Genomic DNA, 17,296 nt, shown 5'->3' with positions numbered 1-17,296 from the left:
GTAGGGGCCCCCCGCCAAAGACTTTCCGATTCGCTCTCATAAAATCATTACAATGATTTTGCAGAAGCCCTACAAACAAATTAGTGATTTATTTTAGAGCAGCAATTTGTCTGCTTTAGATGTATTATTAGGTGCACTTTAGTGTTGTAACATAGTTTTTATAGTTCAGTTAGAGTTGTAAACTTGATACTTGAGCTTTTTTTTTTAACTTTACAATTTTCAACAATTGAGAAACAATGGGCAGGTTGAATAAAAAATCAGCTTCCTAGAGCAACTAGATTTCAACTTTTTCTTTTAAATGCAACAAACCTCATAGATTCAGTTCCTTTCTTTTTCAACATAATTTTTTTTCTGCTTCTTCTTGCAGTTTAGATAGTCTGTGCTTTCATATTTTTTTGTTTACCACCTCCATCATACTGTACTTACTCTTTGTATTGCACCGTTGTTGCTTTGCGAGAGTGGTTCCGATTATCACCTTATGTAGTGTAATTGATGTGTATACCGCTAATTTGTGGTGGATTTTACAGAGTTTTAATACTGTACTATATACAGTTATGTTTAGTTTTTTGGTTACGTCAAGCAGATCCCTTGCATTTACCTTTTGAATTCTTGTTCTGGACATGTACTATCAGCGTCAAATGCAACGGGAACAGTGGAAACCGTAATTGAAGCTTTAGTGCATGCCATCCAGTCATCACCATTGACGGGCGCGCACATCTGGTTTGACCTCAAAGGGTTCACATCGTCCCCGCTGTGCGAGTGCTCCGGTATAAAATAGAACTCAGCGAGATAGCGCGGGCCGGGCATGCAGCTTTCTGGCATGAAGTGTTCGGAGCACACCACTTAAGTGTCTAAAGCCTGCCAGTCTTATGGTCTCACGTTCAGCTCCCATGCCTTGTGTTTCGTGGGCTCTTTTGGAAACTTGAACATCACTCTTTGCTTGCTCTGCATTCTCTGGCACCTAACCTCGTAGTTAGTAAGAGGATATTTACCTTATTTCACATAGCTGTCTAATAATTTGCTATCGCAATCAATGCTCTGCCTCTTGAGTGAAACTGCGGCTTTTCTGAAAGCTTAGACACTAACTTAAGCACAATAAAAAACAACAGACAAGAAGAAACATACAGGACAGATATCCTGCATGTGAGCTTTTTTCAACCAACAAGCCAAGTTGTCTTAATAGCACTGAAAGTGAGTTGCACAACAAAAAATGAAAAAAAGAAAAAAGAATGAGGACACCTAACCATTTCTTGATTTGTGAATGTGAAAGCAGTAATGTACAAAAGAACGTTGCTGAGCGGTCCTTCGAGTTTTGCGCTTAGAGTAATGTTTTAGAGTTTTCCTGCAGGGTATGTTATCGAGTTTTGCTGTTAAACTGGTGCGGGTTATTTTTTTTTGGTACAGTTTCTATGTTAGCAAGTTGGCTGTAGACTTGACTCATTTGGACGATATTGCTGAGAAATCAAGGACGCTGCATGCCACTGACGTCCTGCACAACGAGAGACTGAGCAAGCAGCAGTGGCCACCAAGGCCGGCAGGCGCGCAGCGTCACGGCTATGCCCTCTCCCCTTACACAACGCCTGGTGTGCTACCACTGCAGCAGGTGTTCCGTTTCGCCCGCTCTGCTCCACTGAGGTGCACACCTGACGCAGCATAGCAGCCAATGGGATTTAGGTGCCGTTTTGCTGCTACAGACGCTGGCTTTTTCGCTAATGGGCCATTTGATGCTTTTGCATTAAAAAGAAAGGAAAAAAAACTGAGGCGAGACTTGAGATGTAAACATAACGTAGTCCCTCGGCTCCGTATGGAAGAATAGAGAGAAGGAAAGTCATTTACAGATGCTAGTCAAGGCAAAAGAAGAGCGAGTCTATGTTGTCATTGAACCTTGCCTCGTGGCAGCATAGCAATAAGACAGTTCAATTTCTACACACTGAATGAAATTGAAAAATGGTTACATTAGAAAGCATCCTGATGGCACATTACAACCTCCAGTGTATAAACAAAATTTCTGATAGAGCCCAGTGAGGGGACCCTTCATGACCAATTAAATCATAAAGCGATGAGAACAGGTGCTTGCCTTTTTTTTCTCCCCCTTCTGTACGTAGCTCAAGGCCCTTCTAAACAAAGCGTTTTTATTACATCAGGGACAGCAGCCCCCATCACGTCAACACCTCTCCTTGAGCATGTTTACGTCACAAGCATTGCCTTCTTTCTCTCTCTCCTCATATTTAAATTTTGTGCAGTGCAGTTCCAGTGATGGTTTTGCACATTCTGCCTTTTATGAGAATTGCCCGTTTGCTGCTCCTGTCTACTTGTGCATGGAAAACGGAACCTGCAACTAGGCAGGTGAAACATACATTTTTTAACATCTATTCCTGGAGAATAAACTGGTTTCCCTCGAACTAAGGGTGAGTGGACTTTCATTTAAATGTTCAGCTGTATTTGGAGCGTACATAAGTGTTAATATTTTGCACACACAATTGTCATAGCATGCTCTATGCACTGCAACTGTTTGTTTTCAATGCCAAAATTTGTTGGGCAGCCCTCTAATAGTAGTCCCCTGTATAAACTTTGCACACAGCATCAGACATGACCTATGCACCAAAATTGTTTGTTTTCAATGCCGAAACCTGGTGGGTGGCCTTGTAATGTAGTCCCCTACATAAATTTTGCATACAGCATCAGACGAAGCCACAGCATTCATACGTACTCCACACGCCCGGGCCGACAATACAAAAGCTAGAAAACTTGCACATAAAAGTTGTACAGACATCAAACACTTGCAATTCAATCTTTATTAACCAACACACGCCGGTGCACCTTAACCGTTTTGCAAGCAACAGTCAATATTTGTTTTTACTAGATTACTTCAACGCTGTCCCAATACGACAGCAAGAATAAAAAAATGCAGAAAAACAATAACAATTGACATCAATAACTTAACTCAACCTCATACGGTTAAATTTCGCAATCATAATTCCTCCCAGCTATACCTTACTGGGTAAAACCATCACTGCAGTCGAAATAACTATTAAATAAGGCCAGACATGCCAGCAAAGAAAAAGAAAAAAGATAAGAGCACACAAAATTGCAGTACCCAGAATTATTCTGAATGCAGAGCACTTCACATGCACACAGAGTCTGCAGCAATTGTGTCATGTGAGTTTCGAGTAGATTGATGGCGCAACTTTCCGATGAAGGTACTTGAGAATGTAGAGTGGCAAACAGCTCACCAACGTGATCACTGTAACTTTCCACAAGAATGCAGGGGTTTGAATAAACTGGGTATCTAAAAAAAAAAAAGGATCTTCATATATTAACACACCAATGAGAAGAAAAACAAGGTAGAAAGGACAAGGCTTACTTAAATGGTAATGAAGGAATGCAAAGCACATAAAGCGAACCTACCGAGATTCTCTACAAACTCCACATTTGCAAAATATAACCCCTTCAGTTGCGGTGTACACATCTCTGTAAACAATTTGTTTCTGCGAGTTTTGGCCAGCGGTGGCAAGGAAACAAGTGTCTGAGACTCTGTTGCACGTAAATCGAACCTCCTGTAAACTCAGAGTAGCAGGGGGTTTCAGTTCAGTGGGCTCAGTGTTACTACACACAACCGCTATAGTTAATGTACTGCCATATTTGACGGGATGTTCGACATGCTGCATTCTGTTAGCAATTGCAAGATAATTTTTTTTTTCCTTTCTTGTAACAGTTATTAATTTAAAAAAAACATGACTGTGCACCATATTGATATTCAATTACTCTGTGATTATGCATACTGACTATAAAACGTACATAGCATCATCCTACTACCTTGACTTTTTTTCTACGAAGTCTGCAGCGCCTTGGAATAAAATTTTATAACTCCGACACATTGATCAGCAGTCCACCATAATTTTTGACTGAAGGGGTAATACACCTTTTTGCATGCTGTGCTTGTGAACAAACTACTACTGCACATGCAAGAACATGCATAAGTGTCAAGTTTGCAATATAAGTGGAAACAAACTGCACTGCTTGAACTTACCAAAAAACTCGTTGAGAGCAAAAAGTGAAGCGACATATATGCCAAGGCTAAGCATTTCAGCAGCAATCATTAGCCAGTGCCAAGTGCGTATTGTCAAGGCAACCATCAGCAGCTCCGTCAAAATCAAAGATGTAAAACTGATGGAAACAATATGAATAAACTCATCTTCAAAGAGCAACAGCGCTCCATACATAATAATGCCACCTGCAAAAAAAAAAAAGTAAAGTCTGGTCAATTCAGTCATAATGAACAAAAGAAAAAATGTTATCCAAGAAAGACTGTGCAGCTTTAGTAACCATAGAATAGATTACCTTGGTAAATGCTGATTAACACCCATATGAAGAATGTCTTGAAAGACAGGGATCGCCCCTGCAGAAGAAGGTGGCACAGCTTTTAAACACGGACCATTCTGTCATAATACCCAGCTAAGCGCAATAACATCTGAACAGTGCACAAAATATCAAGCAATCTGCAAAAGGAGGATAAAGTACCTTTGAAAGTTCCTTGTAGAGCTCAGGGTAAGTGAGGGCTATTTTTGGTTCCACATCTTGGTCCAGAACCAGTGAAAAAACAGGAAACATTGTATACACGGTGGCATACCTGAAATAATTAAAAATAAGATTAACACTAATTATAAAAATGTTCTGTGAATGACCGAATGTCCTGTGAGCTGCCCTTACTCTAAAAGTTTGCGAAATTGACACTTTGGATAACACTCCTCTTCTAGGGTACTGAATCCTTTTGCTTTTCTTGCTGGGCATAAACCCCATTCGTCAACACATTTAAAGTTGCACAGCTAAGCTGCGGCACCTGGTTAACTTAATCTGGTGGTTTGCACTTTCCTCATTAGCACACAACAAGACAGTTATATTTAAAACCTACATACATGTTGTGCAAAGGCCCTTCTTTTTTACCCATAGCAAGCGTCACTTTTTAGTAGTTCAGGCAAATATAAAGTCTGAACCATATATATATATAATCAGGATATTCATAGCTAATATGGTCAAATAAGAATATTCGGTAGATTTTAGAATTTTCAGAAAACATATGGAAGATACAGGAGTAAGCCAACTCCTCCAATTAAGACACACAAAACAGCTAAGTTGTGTAACTTCATGCTTTCACCGGTGGGTATATTTTCGACTGTTCTTCAGCACCTGCTGGGTTTTCTTGTGCATTGGTTCAGTGAACATTTCATGGTACATTGAGGCAATCTTTATCCTTGCTTTCTTCCGTTTCAGGTTTCGTCAACAATAATTAATCTTTCAGTCTGTGAAAGTTCGAACAGATCTGCCAAACACGTTTTCCATGGCTCCCTTGCAGAGTATAAGCAAGACAGCCATGAGATATGCACTGTACTTACTGTCATCAATTTAACTTACAAGTGTTTTGTTTATACGACCTCTCCATAGATTGCACAAAAACGCAGTGGCCTTCTTGGCCCTACTTGCTGCTGTAGATGCAGTGAGTGCACTGTATACAGAAAACGAGTATACTCGGGAGTGGCAGGGGATGTGCGAGGGTCGGTTTCTGAGTGGTAGTCAAAGGGTAAAAGCAAAGATGTCCCTACAAGAAATGTGCTGCATATGCAAACGGAACTAGCAATGCTGGAGGAAACAGCATGTGTGAAGCTGTCAGTGCCATCAAAGAAAAAAAGAAAGAAATTGCAGTTTCACCTGACATAATGCAAAGCAGTGACACGATAGCTGGTGCAATATTATGCACAGTAAGTATTGCACTGTTTCACGCGGTGTCGGTTGTAGAAATCATTTTCAGGTGTGCACAAGATGCTCCTTTCAAGTACTGGAACTGCAAGTCGTCTTCGTTTCTGGAGACATGGAGAAGTTGAGAGAAACATGTTTTCATCTTCCTTCTCTTTCGCCTTTCATCTAACCCGCCTTTTGCTTCTTGAGCGGACATGACAGTGCAATGGAGTTTTGATTTTCTTGGTGCTTTGAATGCTTGATGGATGAAGAAGGCTTTAAAGTAGAGGTGGAAGAATGTCCTTTTTTCAAACACAAATATGAATAGTAGTATAGAATAGTCAGACACAGATGCATATATTTACAGCAGGAATATTTATTTCACTATACAGTCCCCAATCAATAATTCGGACATTCTTGATTATTCGGACAGCTCTGTGACACCGCTACTAGCGCCATAGACTTAATGTATAAGGATGAACGAAATTTCGGACACCTTGCAGTGTATAGTGCGATAATTCAGACTCCAAATGCTCGACTGTGTGCCAATTTGGCCACCTAGTCTAGCAGAAATAGCGATATTTTTGTTTTGATGTGTTACCGCAGCCTCCTGAAAACCGAAAATAGCGAAACTTAGTCGATCTAGCAGTCGCCGATAAGAATTCGGACTGTACTTTTGTCTGTCTGTAGCAACAGCATTACAATGGTCGAGATATGAGCTGCGATTTCGTAGCAATGCCTTCCATTTGATTTTATGCCGCTCTTATCCACCGTTCATGGCTGGCTACTCCTATTGATGACATGTGCGGACGACTGACGAAGTGCGAATAGAGTGAAAAGAAGTTGCATAAAGGATACTGCTAGAAAATCGTGGACACGGAATATGTGGGGCAAAGGCAAGCTTATGCGCAAGCAGCAACACGCTGACTAACTTTGGCCATAGTCTTGGACGATCACTTTCAAAGATGCGTACTTTAATATTTTAATATTTCGAGTGACTAGCACCGGACACGTAAATGGGCGGCAAGATTTCCACAGTGTGGTAACATAGCGTGCTTGGCACTGTGCCAAGAATGCCATTGCTTGAAGACGTAGATGTGCCTTGCACTAGCCATGCGAAATTGAAAGTGTCCTCGAAAGGGACGATCTGAGAATGTGGCACATTTTTTTGGCATTTGTGGAATAAAGTTGCTCATTTTCAGGTTAATCCGTAATTTCAGACTCACGATTACTTGGGACTTTTCGGCGGTCCCCGTCGAGTCTGAATTATCGATCAGTGACTGTAATTGGGTACCACACCTGTACTGACTAATGCAAGGAAGACAGCTAGGTATCAGAAACAAAGGATCAGCTTTAAACACAAGATGATTAATTGTCATTAAAAGAACAGCACAGAAAGCCTCTTACCAACTTTAGAGCTCGGCTTCAAAGAAACTTTCCAAGAATGCTGCTGTATGACAAGTTTTCCAAAAATGCAAAATAAATGATTGCCAAAAATGGATCAGAAGTTGTGGAAAAAAAGAAAAGGCTGCTGAAGGACTTGTGTGCCATAAACACAAGTACATATAAAGAGCACTGCAAGGAGACACCACTGGTTGAAGCGTAAAAGACAACACCGCTACTTGACTAGACTGCCAAAAACACCAAATGACAGACTGCAAGCAGAAATCACAGGTTGACATATAGGCTTCTGTCACAAAACCAAAAACAAAGCTTGCATTACTGATTTGTTTTTTGGCATTGCTTTGAAGTCTTTTGTCATTATCTCGCTATAATTCTTGATACTTGGTTTAGCAGACAGAGAACAGTAACAAGACTTTAACAGTTGGTTGTTGCAAAACATTTGGTAAGTTCAAATATTCCAAAATACTGAACATAGCCCCTTTTTAAGTACAAATAGTTAGCGTGCAATATTCAATTTATATTCGAAACTTGGAATATTTGCCCACCCCTACTTTAAACAACTGAGCCACATGTAGTGTGCGATTAAATCTATGCGCTCACAGTTGCCGCCGAGCTGCTAGTGGTATGGGATCCAGTGATGACGGATGCTGGGACATCAAGAGGCAGTTCAATGGCCAATGTGCTTCTACCACCCAAGGTTCTTGGTGGATGATGTGTCTGGGTAGTTGAGGCCATGCTCGTGTCCACAGCATGCTGTCCCACTGCTGCTCAGGCCACTGATGTTGCTGGGTCGTGTTGGTGTCCATGGCCTACAGTCCTGCTGCCAAAGTGGCCTTAAGTCCTTAGGCTGTGCTGGTGTCCATGACCGGCTATCTTGCTGCCCGAAGCAGTTTCGTTGGTGACAAGCCTGAGCTGGAAGCCCTGCGGAAGATATATGAGGTTGCACTCATATCCACAGCATGCTGTCCAGCTGCCGAAGTGCTTAGGACACTGATGTTTCTGGGCTGAGTCAGCATCCACAGCCTACTTTCCTGCTGCTTAAGTGGCTGTGGAAGTCCTTAAGCAGTGCTGGTGTCCATGACCGGCTATAATGCTGCCTGAAGCAGTTAGGTGAGTGACAAGCAGGAGCTGGGAGTCCTGCGAAGGATATATGAGGATGTGCTCATATCCGAAGCATGCTGTTTAGCTGCTGAAGTGCTCAGGTCACAGAGGTTCCTGGGCTGTGTTGATGTCCGCAGCCTACTGTCCTGCTGCTGAAGTGGCTGGAGAAGTCCTTACGCAGTGTGGTGTCCATGACCGGCTATCTTGCTGCCCGAAGCAGTGGGGTGGGAGACAATTAAGCTTCAGCTGGAAGCCCTGCGGAGGCTATATCACATACTGCGCATGGCACTGCTAATAGGCTATTTGCTGACATTCAACAACTTCCCATGGAACTGCATGGACGACGGCATAGAAGTCCCACTGTTGCAGTTTTCCTGCAACCGTGACTAAGTCTGTGACTAAGTCTGTCAATCGAGCGCTGATCAGGACTATGGCAGGCATTGCACTCGCAGAGTGAACATGCTATAGAAAAGTTAATGAAAGAGTATCATATGCACAAATAGTTTTTTAATTGTATCATGTGCCGTTAGTGCTGCTAGTGCCGAACTTCCGGTGTGTGATAGTTGTTTTTCGTCGTGTATCAGTGTCTCCTCTTTGAGTCTGAATTGAAGGACATTTATGGATAAGCTTGCAGATGAACACGAAACCAGGAAAAAGAAAAAGACACGGAGGTGAAAAATGTAAAGGATGAGCGCTAGCCCAACGTTTGTCCTGTCCACTTTTTGCCTCTGTATGTCTTTTTCACATGTACATGTGGTTTGGACTGAACACTGATGGATAAATTGCAGAGCATGGCATCTGCCAATCATAGCATGTCAGCCAATCACAGTAGCTTCCATTGGGCAACTGTGTTCTCCAGGCACCATATTATTCTTTACTGTAGCATCACTACTTTGCAATATGGCCGAAAGCTGCAATTTACGTAAAAACAATTTCTTTATAAACTTATTGAAAAGTACTTTGGTATTCGTGTGACAGTTGCCACCGCACATCGGTGGACATCAAAATGATAAGGTCAGTGAGCCCTTAACAATTATCGCTATAAAGGAGAAAAAGGGCTCCAATATAGGTATTAATCGGACCTAGTTGGCTAGACATTTAGAGGAAAGCAGCATTGAAAAATGGGATGAAGAAGAGATGCTCTGGCAAAGGGTTATCTAGTGGGCTCTATTTCTTTCAACACATTACCTCCCGTAGAGAGCTGGGTTTATCCACTCAATTCTCATTTATGCTCCCAAAAATGAGTTAAACTCGTCCACACTAAAAAGTGCCCACCTCCCATGCCAAGAACCAGTTCAGTAGGTCCACGTTTTTTTTTTTTTAAATCATAGTTGTAAACATGGATGGTTCATATATTGAACAAGATATGGAAATCTGACTTGAAAGTGTTTTTTATGCTGGCAACAAGAAAGATTATGTCATTATTGGTGCAAGTTGTCTGAATGAGTCAGACAACTTAAGAGCATGTAGTCTCGCTGGTCACTTCTGCAGGTATACTCCTCACACTTAAATGCCAAAATCCTACAATATGCAGCTTCATGTGCTCAAAAAGATCAGAAAAGGACAAGTAAAAACACACAAAGGAAACCTGAATGTGGTCCTAAGGCTATGAAATGACACTACATGCTATATATTTGGAGGTACACCATGTGAAGACAAGTCTTGCAGCATAAAAGTGTCACAGATGACAGCCTAGAGCTCTGCACAAAAGCAAGGACATGGAAATTGTGATGTTTCTGTAGCTCCTTCAACAATGTTCCAAATACTAACAGCAGGTTGTGCAATAGAGCACTCTCTCTTAGTAAAAATATTTTTTTTCTTCATGTTTTCTAGAAATAAGAGTGATTCATTTGAATAGATCAGCAGATTTGCCTTGGCGTGTAGCTTCCATTAGGCACTTCAAAAAGTTCAGGGCACTGAATTTTTTTTTTCCCGAAGTAATGCAGTAGGTAAACAGTCAAAGGCCAACTATGGTTATGAGTAGTACAGTCGAACCCGACTATATCGAACCCGTTTACATCGAATTATTCTGTATATTGAACAATTTCTGAACATGGTATAGTTACAATGAATATATATATTATATATATATATATAGCAAAAATTACGCTAAAATCAAACAAAAACAGCAGCGACTTCCGATATATCGAGCGTCAAGGAGTTGAAACATGACCCCAGAAGTTGGCTCTCCCTTGCGGTGGCAAGAAAACTTGGTGGCACGATTCCATCTAGCTGCTCTCCCTACCGTGACCGTGCTGCGTCGGGTGATCCGTCGACACAAAAGATGATCCTGGCCCACCTGCAGCACTTGCTCAGACAGCCAGTCAGAGGTTCTTGTGACCTCGTCGTGCAAGGTGGCGCAAGCGCGAGTTCTTTCGCTGCTTTTCTGGTTCATTGCGTTCGCGCCTGGTGGGCCTTCTCCTGCAGTGTGGCCGTGATGAAGCAGCAGAATTCGCCTTTTGCGTGAAGCTTGAAATCATAAATCGGGTTGAACGCGGTGAGAAGTCGGATGTCCCCGCAGCCTGCAAGATTCCGAGGAGCACTCTCAGCGCAATCTTGAAGAATAAGGGGGAGATTAGGGCAAAATCGAACAAACTCACGACCCAGTGCCCGTGGCACCCGGCACGTACGCATGGCCGTGTACAATTGCTTCAGATGTGCCGGCTTCCGCATGCCCGGTGATGACTGTTAATTCTGATGAGTGCGATGAAACTGTTGCTGGTGTTGCTGGAGTTTGGAGCGAGCTGTCAGAATTTCCGGAAGCCGTTGACGAATCGGCAGTCGACGAGTTCGCGAGTGCAGATGATGGTGTCGCATCCACAGGAGAGCCCGAAAACGAAGACTACATTGCCGACATCATACCAAGCACAAGTGAAAGTGGGCACAGTGAGGAATGCAACGACGGTCCTTTGCCCACACCCTTCAAGGTGACTGGCGCACTCGTGCGCTCGCACCAGTTCGGTGCTCCGTGCGAAGGTGGAAGGTTGCAGCCTCAGCTGCTCCGACTCCTTAGACAATGTGGAGATTTGCGTGCGTCGCAGGCAGTGAAATTGCCCAAGCAGAAGGAAATACAGGGCTAGTTCATGCGAAACTAAGCTAGTTTCATCAATAAAGTGATTTTTATAAATGGTATGTGCTTTTATGACATCCAATTCTTTAGCAGGCTTATATCGAATTATGCTCTATATTGAACTGATAAGCGTCTTTTTTTTTTCGAGTTTGATATAGCCGGGTTCGACTGTATAGATCTACGCCAAGATGCTATGAAACGAAAAAGCAGTGGCGCTGTTATTGGAAATGATTTTCACATGGTAGGCACTCCGCCGCTGCTGGCCGCCGTGCCTACCTGAGTAGTTGCTGGGTTTAACATTGTGTGTGTCATTTTATGTGTGCAGTCCTTATCTATGGTTTTACAACGAAGGTAACACATTACACGAAGTTCCGTTACGCCAAAAAATGCAAGGGACTGAAGTTTTCATATTTTCTGTTGATTAAAACCGTCACAAGCAATGGGCCACTGCACTAAAAAGTGAAAGTTGGTTTTGATACCAGATCATCGATTATGCGCCGAACATTTTGTAAAAGTAAAGCTTCTCTGTTATATTGTGTTGCATGCAATAGCCAACAAGGGTACCTAGGATCGTTAATAGCGTGTCAATACCATTTCTTACTGCACTGTGGGAAAGCTAGATTAAGATGAGCCTTGGATTCACCTTAAAACGCGTTTCATTCAAATTTATTTTCAGCTCTAGAAATTGAGCCACCTGGTATGTAGATAGCTTAGCACACGTTCACATACGCAGGCAGCGCAGTCTCATGTCATAAACATGCCGAAACATGTTCACGGATTTCCGTGCACAAAATAAAATATAGAGTTGGTACAAAATTGGAGAGATTTGGCGGCTGTGGTCAACAGCTCAGACTACGCAGGCCTACACAGCTGGCGTCGCCATAGGGCTGGTATGTCGCTAGTCCCATCACACAGCGGAGGCGACCGCTTCTATCGCCGCTCACGGCGACATGGCAATTGGCTGCAGTCTGTTTTTCACATGAATTAGTACTTAATAGTGACACGTGTACTTATCTTTATCGGGCGACCACGATTCGTCGCCTAACAAATGTTATCGCACAGCGCGGGACGCGCCTGCATGTATCCGAAGTTTCTGGAAAGTTATCGATGCTTCTATCCACTGTCTGTTGTCGCTGAACCTTATGTTATCTGATTTCATCGCCTGGCGCGAATGGTGTAGAATTTGTGGAAGGCACGCGGGTCCCAACGATTAGTCTGGAACATTCGACGATTGATGTATAAAAGCCGACGTGCTTGACCCGTTGATCAGATTTTCGACGATCGCCGACCGTGTTCGCCGCTATCGTTGTGCTATAAGTGTAGCCTGTTTTGTGGGCACAGGTTCGCCCAATAAAAGTTAGTTTTGTCGTTCACAGTATTGCTACTGTGTTATTCAATGCCACCACCCCGTGACAATAGAAAAAAATGCCAAATTTGCGCACTTTGTAAAGCAGCGCTCAATACTGAACCACTGGCGTGATCACAAGCAATGATCTGACTGCATTTCGTCGCGTAGATGGAAAGCAAACACCGAGCATCTCAGCGAGGTGGCTTGGCTGGCTTGCAAGTATCCTATATTTCGTTTGCTATTCACACAAACGACACCGAGAAAATTAATTAATTTAGGCCTGCATTAATCGTGTTGAGAAAAATAAGTGCACTATGATGGTGATGAACTGCATGTGGCCAGATAGCAAGCGCCGTTGGCCGTCATTGCCACTGTCAGTGAGCTAGGCCTACCGCCTTATTCAGCCACATTTCGGTGGGGGCAAAATGCAATAACATGCATTGAGCACACGTTAAAGAACCTCAGGTAGTAAAGAAATCCACCCCCCCCACCAACTACCATGTGCGTCATAACGAAATCGCAGTTTCAGCACCCCCAATTTCATTGCAGTTGGCCTTTAAAGAGGGCCCTGAACCACATTTTATCTAAGTTGAGAAATGCATTTGGAGTTAAAATACACTATTTCAGAAATACTTTGCCGCAAAAAATACTTCAGTGCATTCAGCAGAAGTGGAGTTATAGGGAATCTTACACAGTGCTTCCACTCCTTCCTCAATGACCTTACGCAGGCTACGGTGGAGAGGGGCATGCCCACCATGCTGCACCTACTCAATGTCACCATGACGCGCAGTTCAAATTTGGTTTTGGATGTTCATTTAAATGCCACTATTTCTGATTTTGCTGCTTATAACGTGTCAAAAAAGGTTGTCCTCAGCGTGCTGCAGTGTCCTCAGTGAACTAGCTCATCACAGCACCCTGCAGTATCTACACTACATAGCAGACTGCAGCTACATGCAACTGTAGTGCATATGCGCAGCATTTGCTTCTTGCACAACAAGGATGGAGTGCACGCTCATGTGCTCCAGTCTAGCCATGCTACATGGTGCGGACCAGCTTTGTCCTGCACCGGCTTGACCGGTGGATAGCAGCCACATTCAACTTGCGAACTTTGGAGCACTGCAGCTAAATGTGAAGCAATGTCTGCCAATGCGTCTAGCCAGGAGCAGCCTGCAGAAGGGGGCAAGCACTGTCAACCATGCGTGTGATCTGATCTTAAGTTTCGTGTGGTTTGAGACTAGTCGAGTGTTCAAAATTAGTCGAAATTTGCGAGACCTGATGGTTATGTCACTGATAAGCAGAGTGGCCAAAGTTTGATTCCTATGTGGGCGGCTGCGGCTGAGCATGAGCAGGCGATACTTGGCTTCCTCTGGAAGTACATAATTATTTTCGAAATTCGAAAGCAAATTTTCACTTACTTCAGCCTGTTTATTTAAGTGTCACTAAAGATACACAGTAACAGTAGGAAGAAGCGCACTGATTCAAACACCTTTCTTGATTGATGTCAACTATTGGCAAATAGCAGCCACATATCAGAATCTGCTATATTACAAAATAAATCGTCCAGAAAATAGTGAGGAGCAGGCTTCTGTGGAAAAGAAAAAGAGGGCGTTTGAGAAAAAGGCGACTTTGCACTCCGCTTGCGAGCTCCACGCGCCACGCACGAGTGCAAAATTTGGCTGAGATGTCCACAGCAGCATATGCTATCCGCAAACTATTTTCTTACCAAGCCTGAGGGGTGGTTCAGGACCCTTTTAAGGGCCTCAGATGCCTCTGATAGTGTGACATAGGCAAGCAGTGAGGGGAGGGTGTAGAGTCTAGCTGAATTCAAACAATTCTGCCAGCAAGGTGATTTTTTTAAACAGGGCTTTAGACCTGCCAGTACGCAGACAAAACTAACTAAAATATGGCTGCCTAATTAGAAAAACATCTCGAAATTGCTATTCAGCTTGTAAGGCAAATGGAAAGGAATAAATTGGTGGCAAAAAAGTATATATTAGACAGGATAAATCCACTATTTAACCTTCAAGCATACCATCATACGAGGTAGCAGTTAAAAGGAAACAGCTGATTAAAAATGGACTTACCCAACCATTAACAGCCCTTGGTACAGTGCAACAGAAGCAAAGTAGAACACAGATGAGAAAACTGCTTGCATTGTTGAGATGATCAATCCTCGGTGGATAACAAACTGGCTCAATGCAGCTGACCTTTTGTAGCTGGGAAGGTGGCAGGAAAGTGCAAGTCATCATTCACACTGCATAACACTGAGCTTTCATGCTACTACCTAGGCAGGCACTCAGAACTTGAAGGCGCTGACAACTTAAAATTTGTCTAATCCGTTCGCTGGTTAGAGGTTCACAGAAAACCGAGCGCACACACCTGTAGCGACCATGTACAAGCAGCAGTTGAGCAATGTGATGAAACTGGGTGACAGAAAAGTCGGCCGCCAAGGAAGCTTGGTTGCCCTCCCGACCCACAATGCCTATGCCTGCATCAGCCTCCTGAATCATGCTCACATCATTGCCACCGTCCCCTGGAGAGAAGACAAAAGTTCAAAGATCCTAATCGCCCAAACATTTCAGCACACTGATTAACATTCATCATTTAGAAAGCAGACATTGCAAGCAAAAAAAAAAAAAAAAAAAAGAAGAAAATGAAGCCATGAGCATCAGCCATTATTCCAAACCCTTGCACGAAATAAAAACTGCAACATTTCTTTCAATAAGGCAAGAAGAGAGAGAGAGAGAGAAACATGGGAGACTAGTGCAACTCAAATTCAAGCGAAAGAGAGCTTGCGACTATTAGGCAGCAGAGTCTGACGAATTGCAAGCACCTGTTTTTTTCAAATACTACTATAAAAAATTGCAAATTAATACGCTTTCTCACATTTTGAGTTTTCTTGCATGCACGGCTTAATTACACTGTAGATGTGCATGCCGGCTGTTCTTCTGCACGTGAGTTGAGTGGCAATTCCTTCGATGCAGACTACAGTCCAAATGCCAAATCAGAATATATCTATTCCAGTGTATCTACTTCTTTTATTCTTACTATTAGTATTTATGCAAGCTTATCTGCAATAAACAATGCATGTTTACCTACAGAAAATATTTTTTTGTTACTTTATGGTCACTAAAATATTCTGGTAAATTTTTTTTGTAATAGGTCACTCTGAAGGTTTTAAGTCTGCAATAAATAAAAATCGACCAAAGTGGGTTGCATTTGGTGCAAAAAAATACAGGGTCTCTTAAGACCTCTCTTAAGAGGTGAATGGCGAAGGCCTACTCTTCCTCCTCTTATCATATATCGCCTCTTTGCCTCTTTTCTTTTCGTTCCTTTAGTCATTACTGCTCATTACTAAGCATATTTAGTAATATGTAATCAATTGTGGTCATTAGAAGCCATCGTTAGACATGTTGGTCATACCATAGTCATTAGTAATTATTACAAGTCATTTCAGTCATTTTTAGTCATTACTGGTCACTAGTGAGCATTTTTAGTCATTTGTAATCAATTGCAGTCATTACAAGCTATCATTAGACATAATGGTCATTCCGTAGTCAGTAGTAGTCATTTTAGTCACTTCTAATGAATTTACAAGCCGTCATTGAGCATATTGGTCATTCCAGAGTCATTAGTAGTCATTATTAGTCATTACTAGTCATTATTAACCTCTAGAAATCTCTTTTATAACGTTATCATTCACTAACTGTCACTATCAATCATTTTTCATTCTTTAATCTGTCTTCATATGGTGTGACGACGCTTTCGCAAACACTCCGGCGGCCAAGTCTGCTGACACCAACTTCACTACGAGCCTAGAAAAGCTTTCGTCTTAATATTGACCTTCTATGGGTTAAACAACATGCAGAAACGCCAAACCATGCCAATTTATTTGGTAGCATTTGCCCTATTCCAAATGCCGCCGAATCAAACGGGTACCCACTTTCTATGTGTCCAAAGTAGAAAACCAGCAAACGCATGACATTAAACCTCCAAAACGATGTAGAAAGTCTAACACGCGCCCAATTCTTTAGCAAGAAGAATTTTTGCACAGTGGCGGCTGGTTTTCTAAAGAGAGCTTCCCCACACATATCTTTTTTAAAAGTCAGCTCCGCCGCAATACATCCATATTATTTGGTGAAGCATCCGACCACTGCAAATGCGGTTTTGAGTTCACGTCCGATTGTACCACACAGGCAATTTTAGGACCAATTTTCTTTAGAAAGAAAGGTGCGCACTAGAATCAGATAAATATCATAATAAGACATTGTGAGCTATGGTTATTGCTTGAAAATGTTCCTAGGACTGGCCGAAACTGGGCGCTTTCGACGAGAGAAGATGTGTGTTCAGCGCGTTCACTGTCCCCTAAGCTCCGCCGAGGCAGATGCTGCCACTAAAGAGGTTGCTATCGGGGTCCCTATTGGGATGAGGCGCGTGCATGCTGACTCGTTGATTCTGAATTATCTGGCGAAGGGCCAATTTTAGGATCACAAAAACGAAAGTTTGGGCCCATAAAAATGCATGGGCACCGGCCGGCTCTTTCAGTCGGGATCGAATTAACTGAAAATTCGAACCAGAGTCGAATTACAGGAAGTCTACTTATTTGAAACAATACAAAGCCTTTTTGCATGCTGGCTAAA

At 42.6% G+C, this 17,296-nt stretch overlaps 1 protein-coding gene across 4 annotated transcripts in view; it reads right to left on the bottom strand.

Moving 5' to 3' along the window:
* Positions 1-2,777: 2,777 nt before the first annotated feature.
* LOC142565561 (putative phospholipid-transporting ATPase IIB) overlaps positions 2,778-17,296 on the bottom strand; it is a 61,846-nt gene continuing 47,327 nt past the window's right edge. For all 4 annotated transcript variants that reach the window (XM_075676271.1, XM_075676270.1, XM_075676272.1 and 1 more), the window contains 6 exons: positions 15,036-15,189; positions 14,741-14,872; positions 4,522-4,630; positions 4,342-4,399; positions 4,031-4,234; positions 2,778-3,289 (listed from right to left, as the gene is read on the bottom strand). In XM_075676271.1, coding sequence (XP_075532386.1) covers positions 3,156-3,289; positions 4,031-4,234; positions 4,342-4,399; positions 4,522-4,630; positions 14,741-14,872; positions 15,036-15,189 — 791 coding nt within the window. In that variant the 3' untranslated portion in view covers positions 2,778-3,155. The remainder of the gene's footprint in view (positions 3,290-4,030; positions 4,235-4,341; positions 4,400-4,521; positions 4,631-14,740; positions 14,873-15,035; positions 15,190-17,296) is intronic.

The sequence above is a fragment of the Dermacentor variabilis genome, chromosome 1 (assembly GCF_050947875.1).
Source record: "Dermacentor variabilis isolate Ectoservices chromosome 1, ASM5094787v1, whole genome shotgun sequence".
Classification (NCBI taxonomy): Eukaryota; Metazoa; Arthropoda; class Arachnida; order Ixodida; family Ixodidae; genus Dermacentor; species Dermacentor variabilis.
This window is presented reverse-complemented; position numbering and strand designations above follow the sequence as displayed.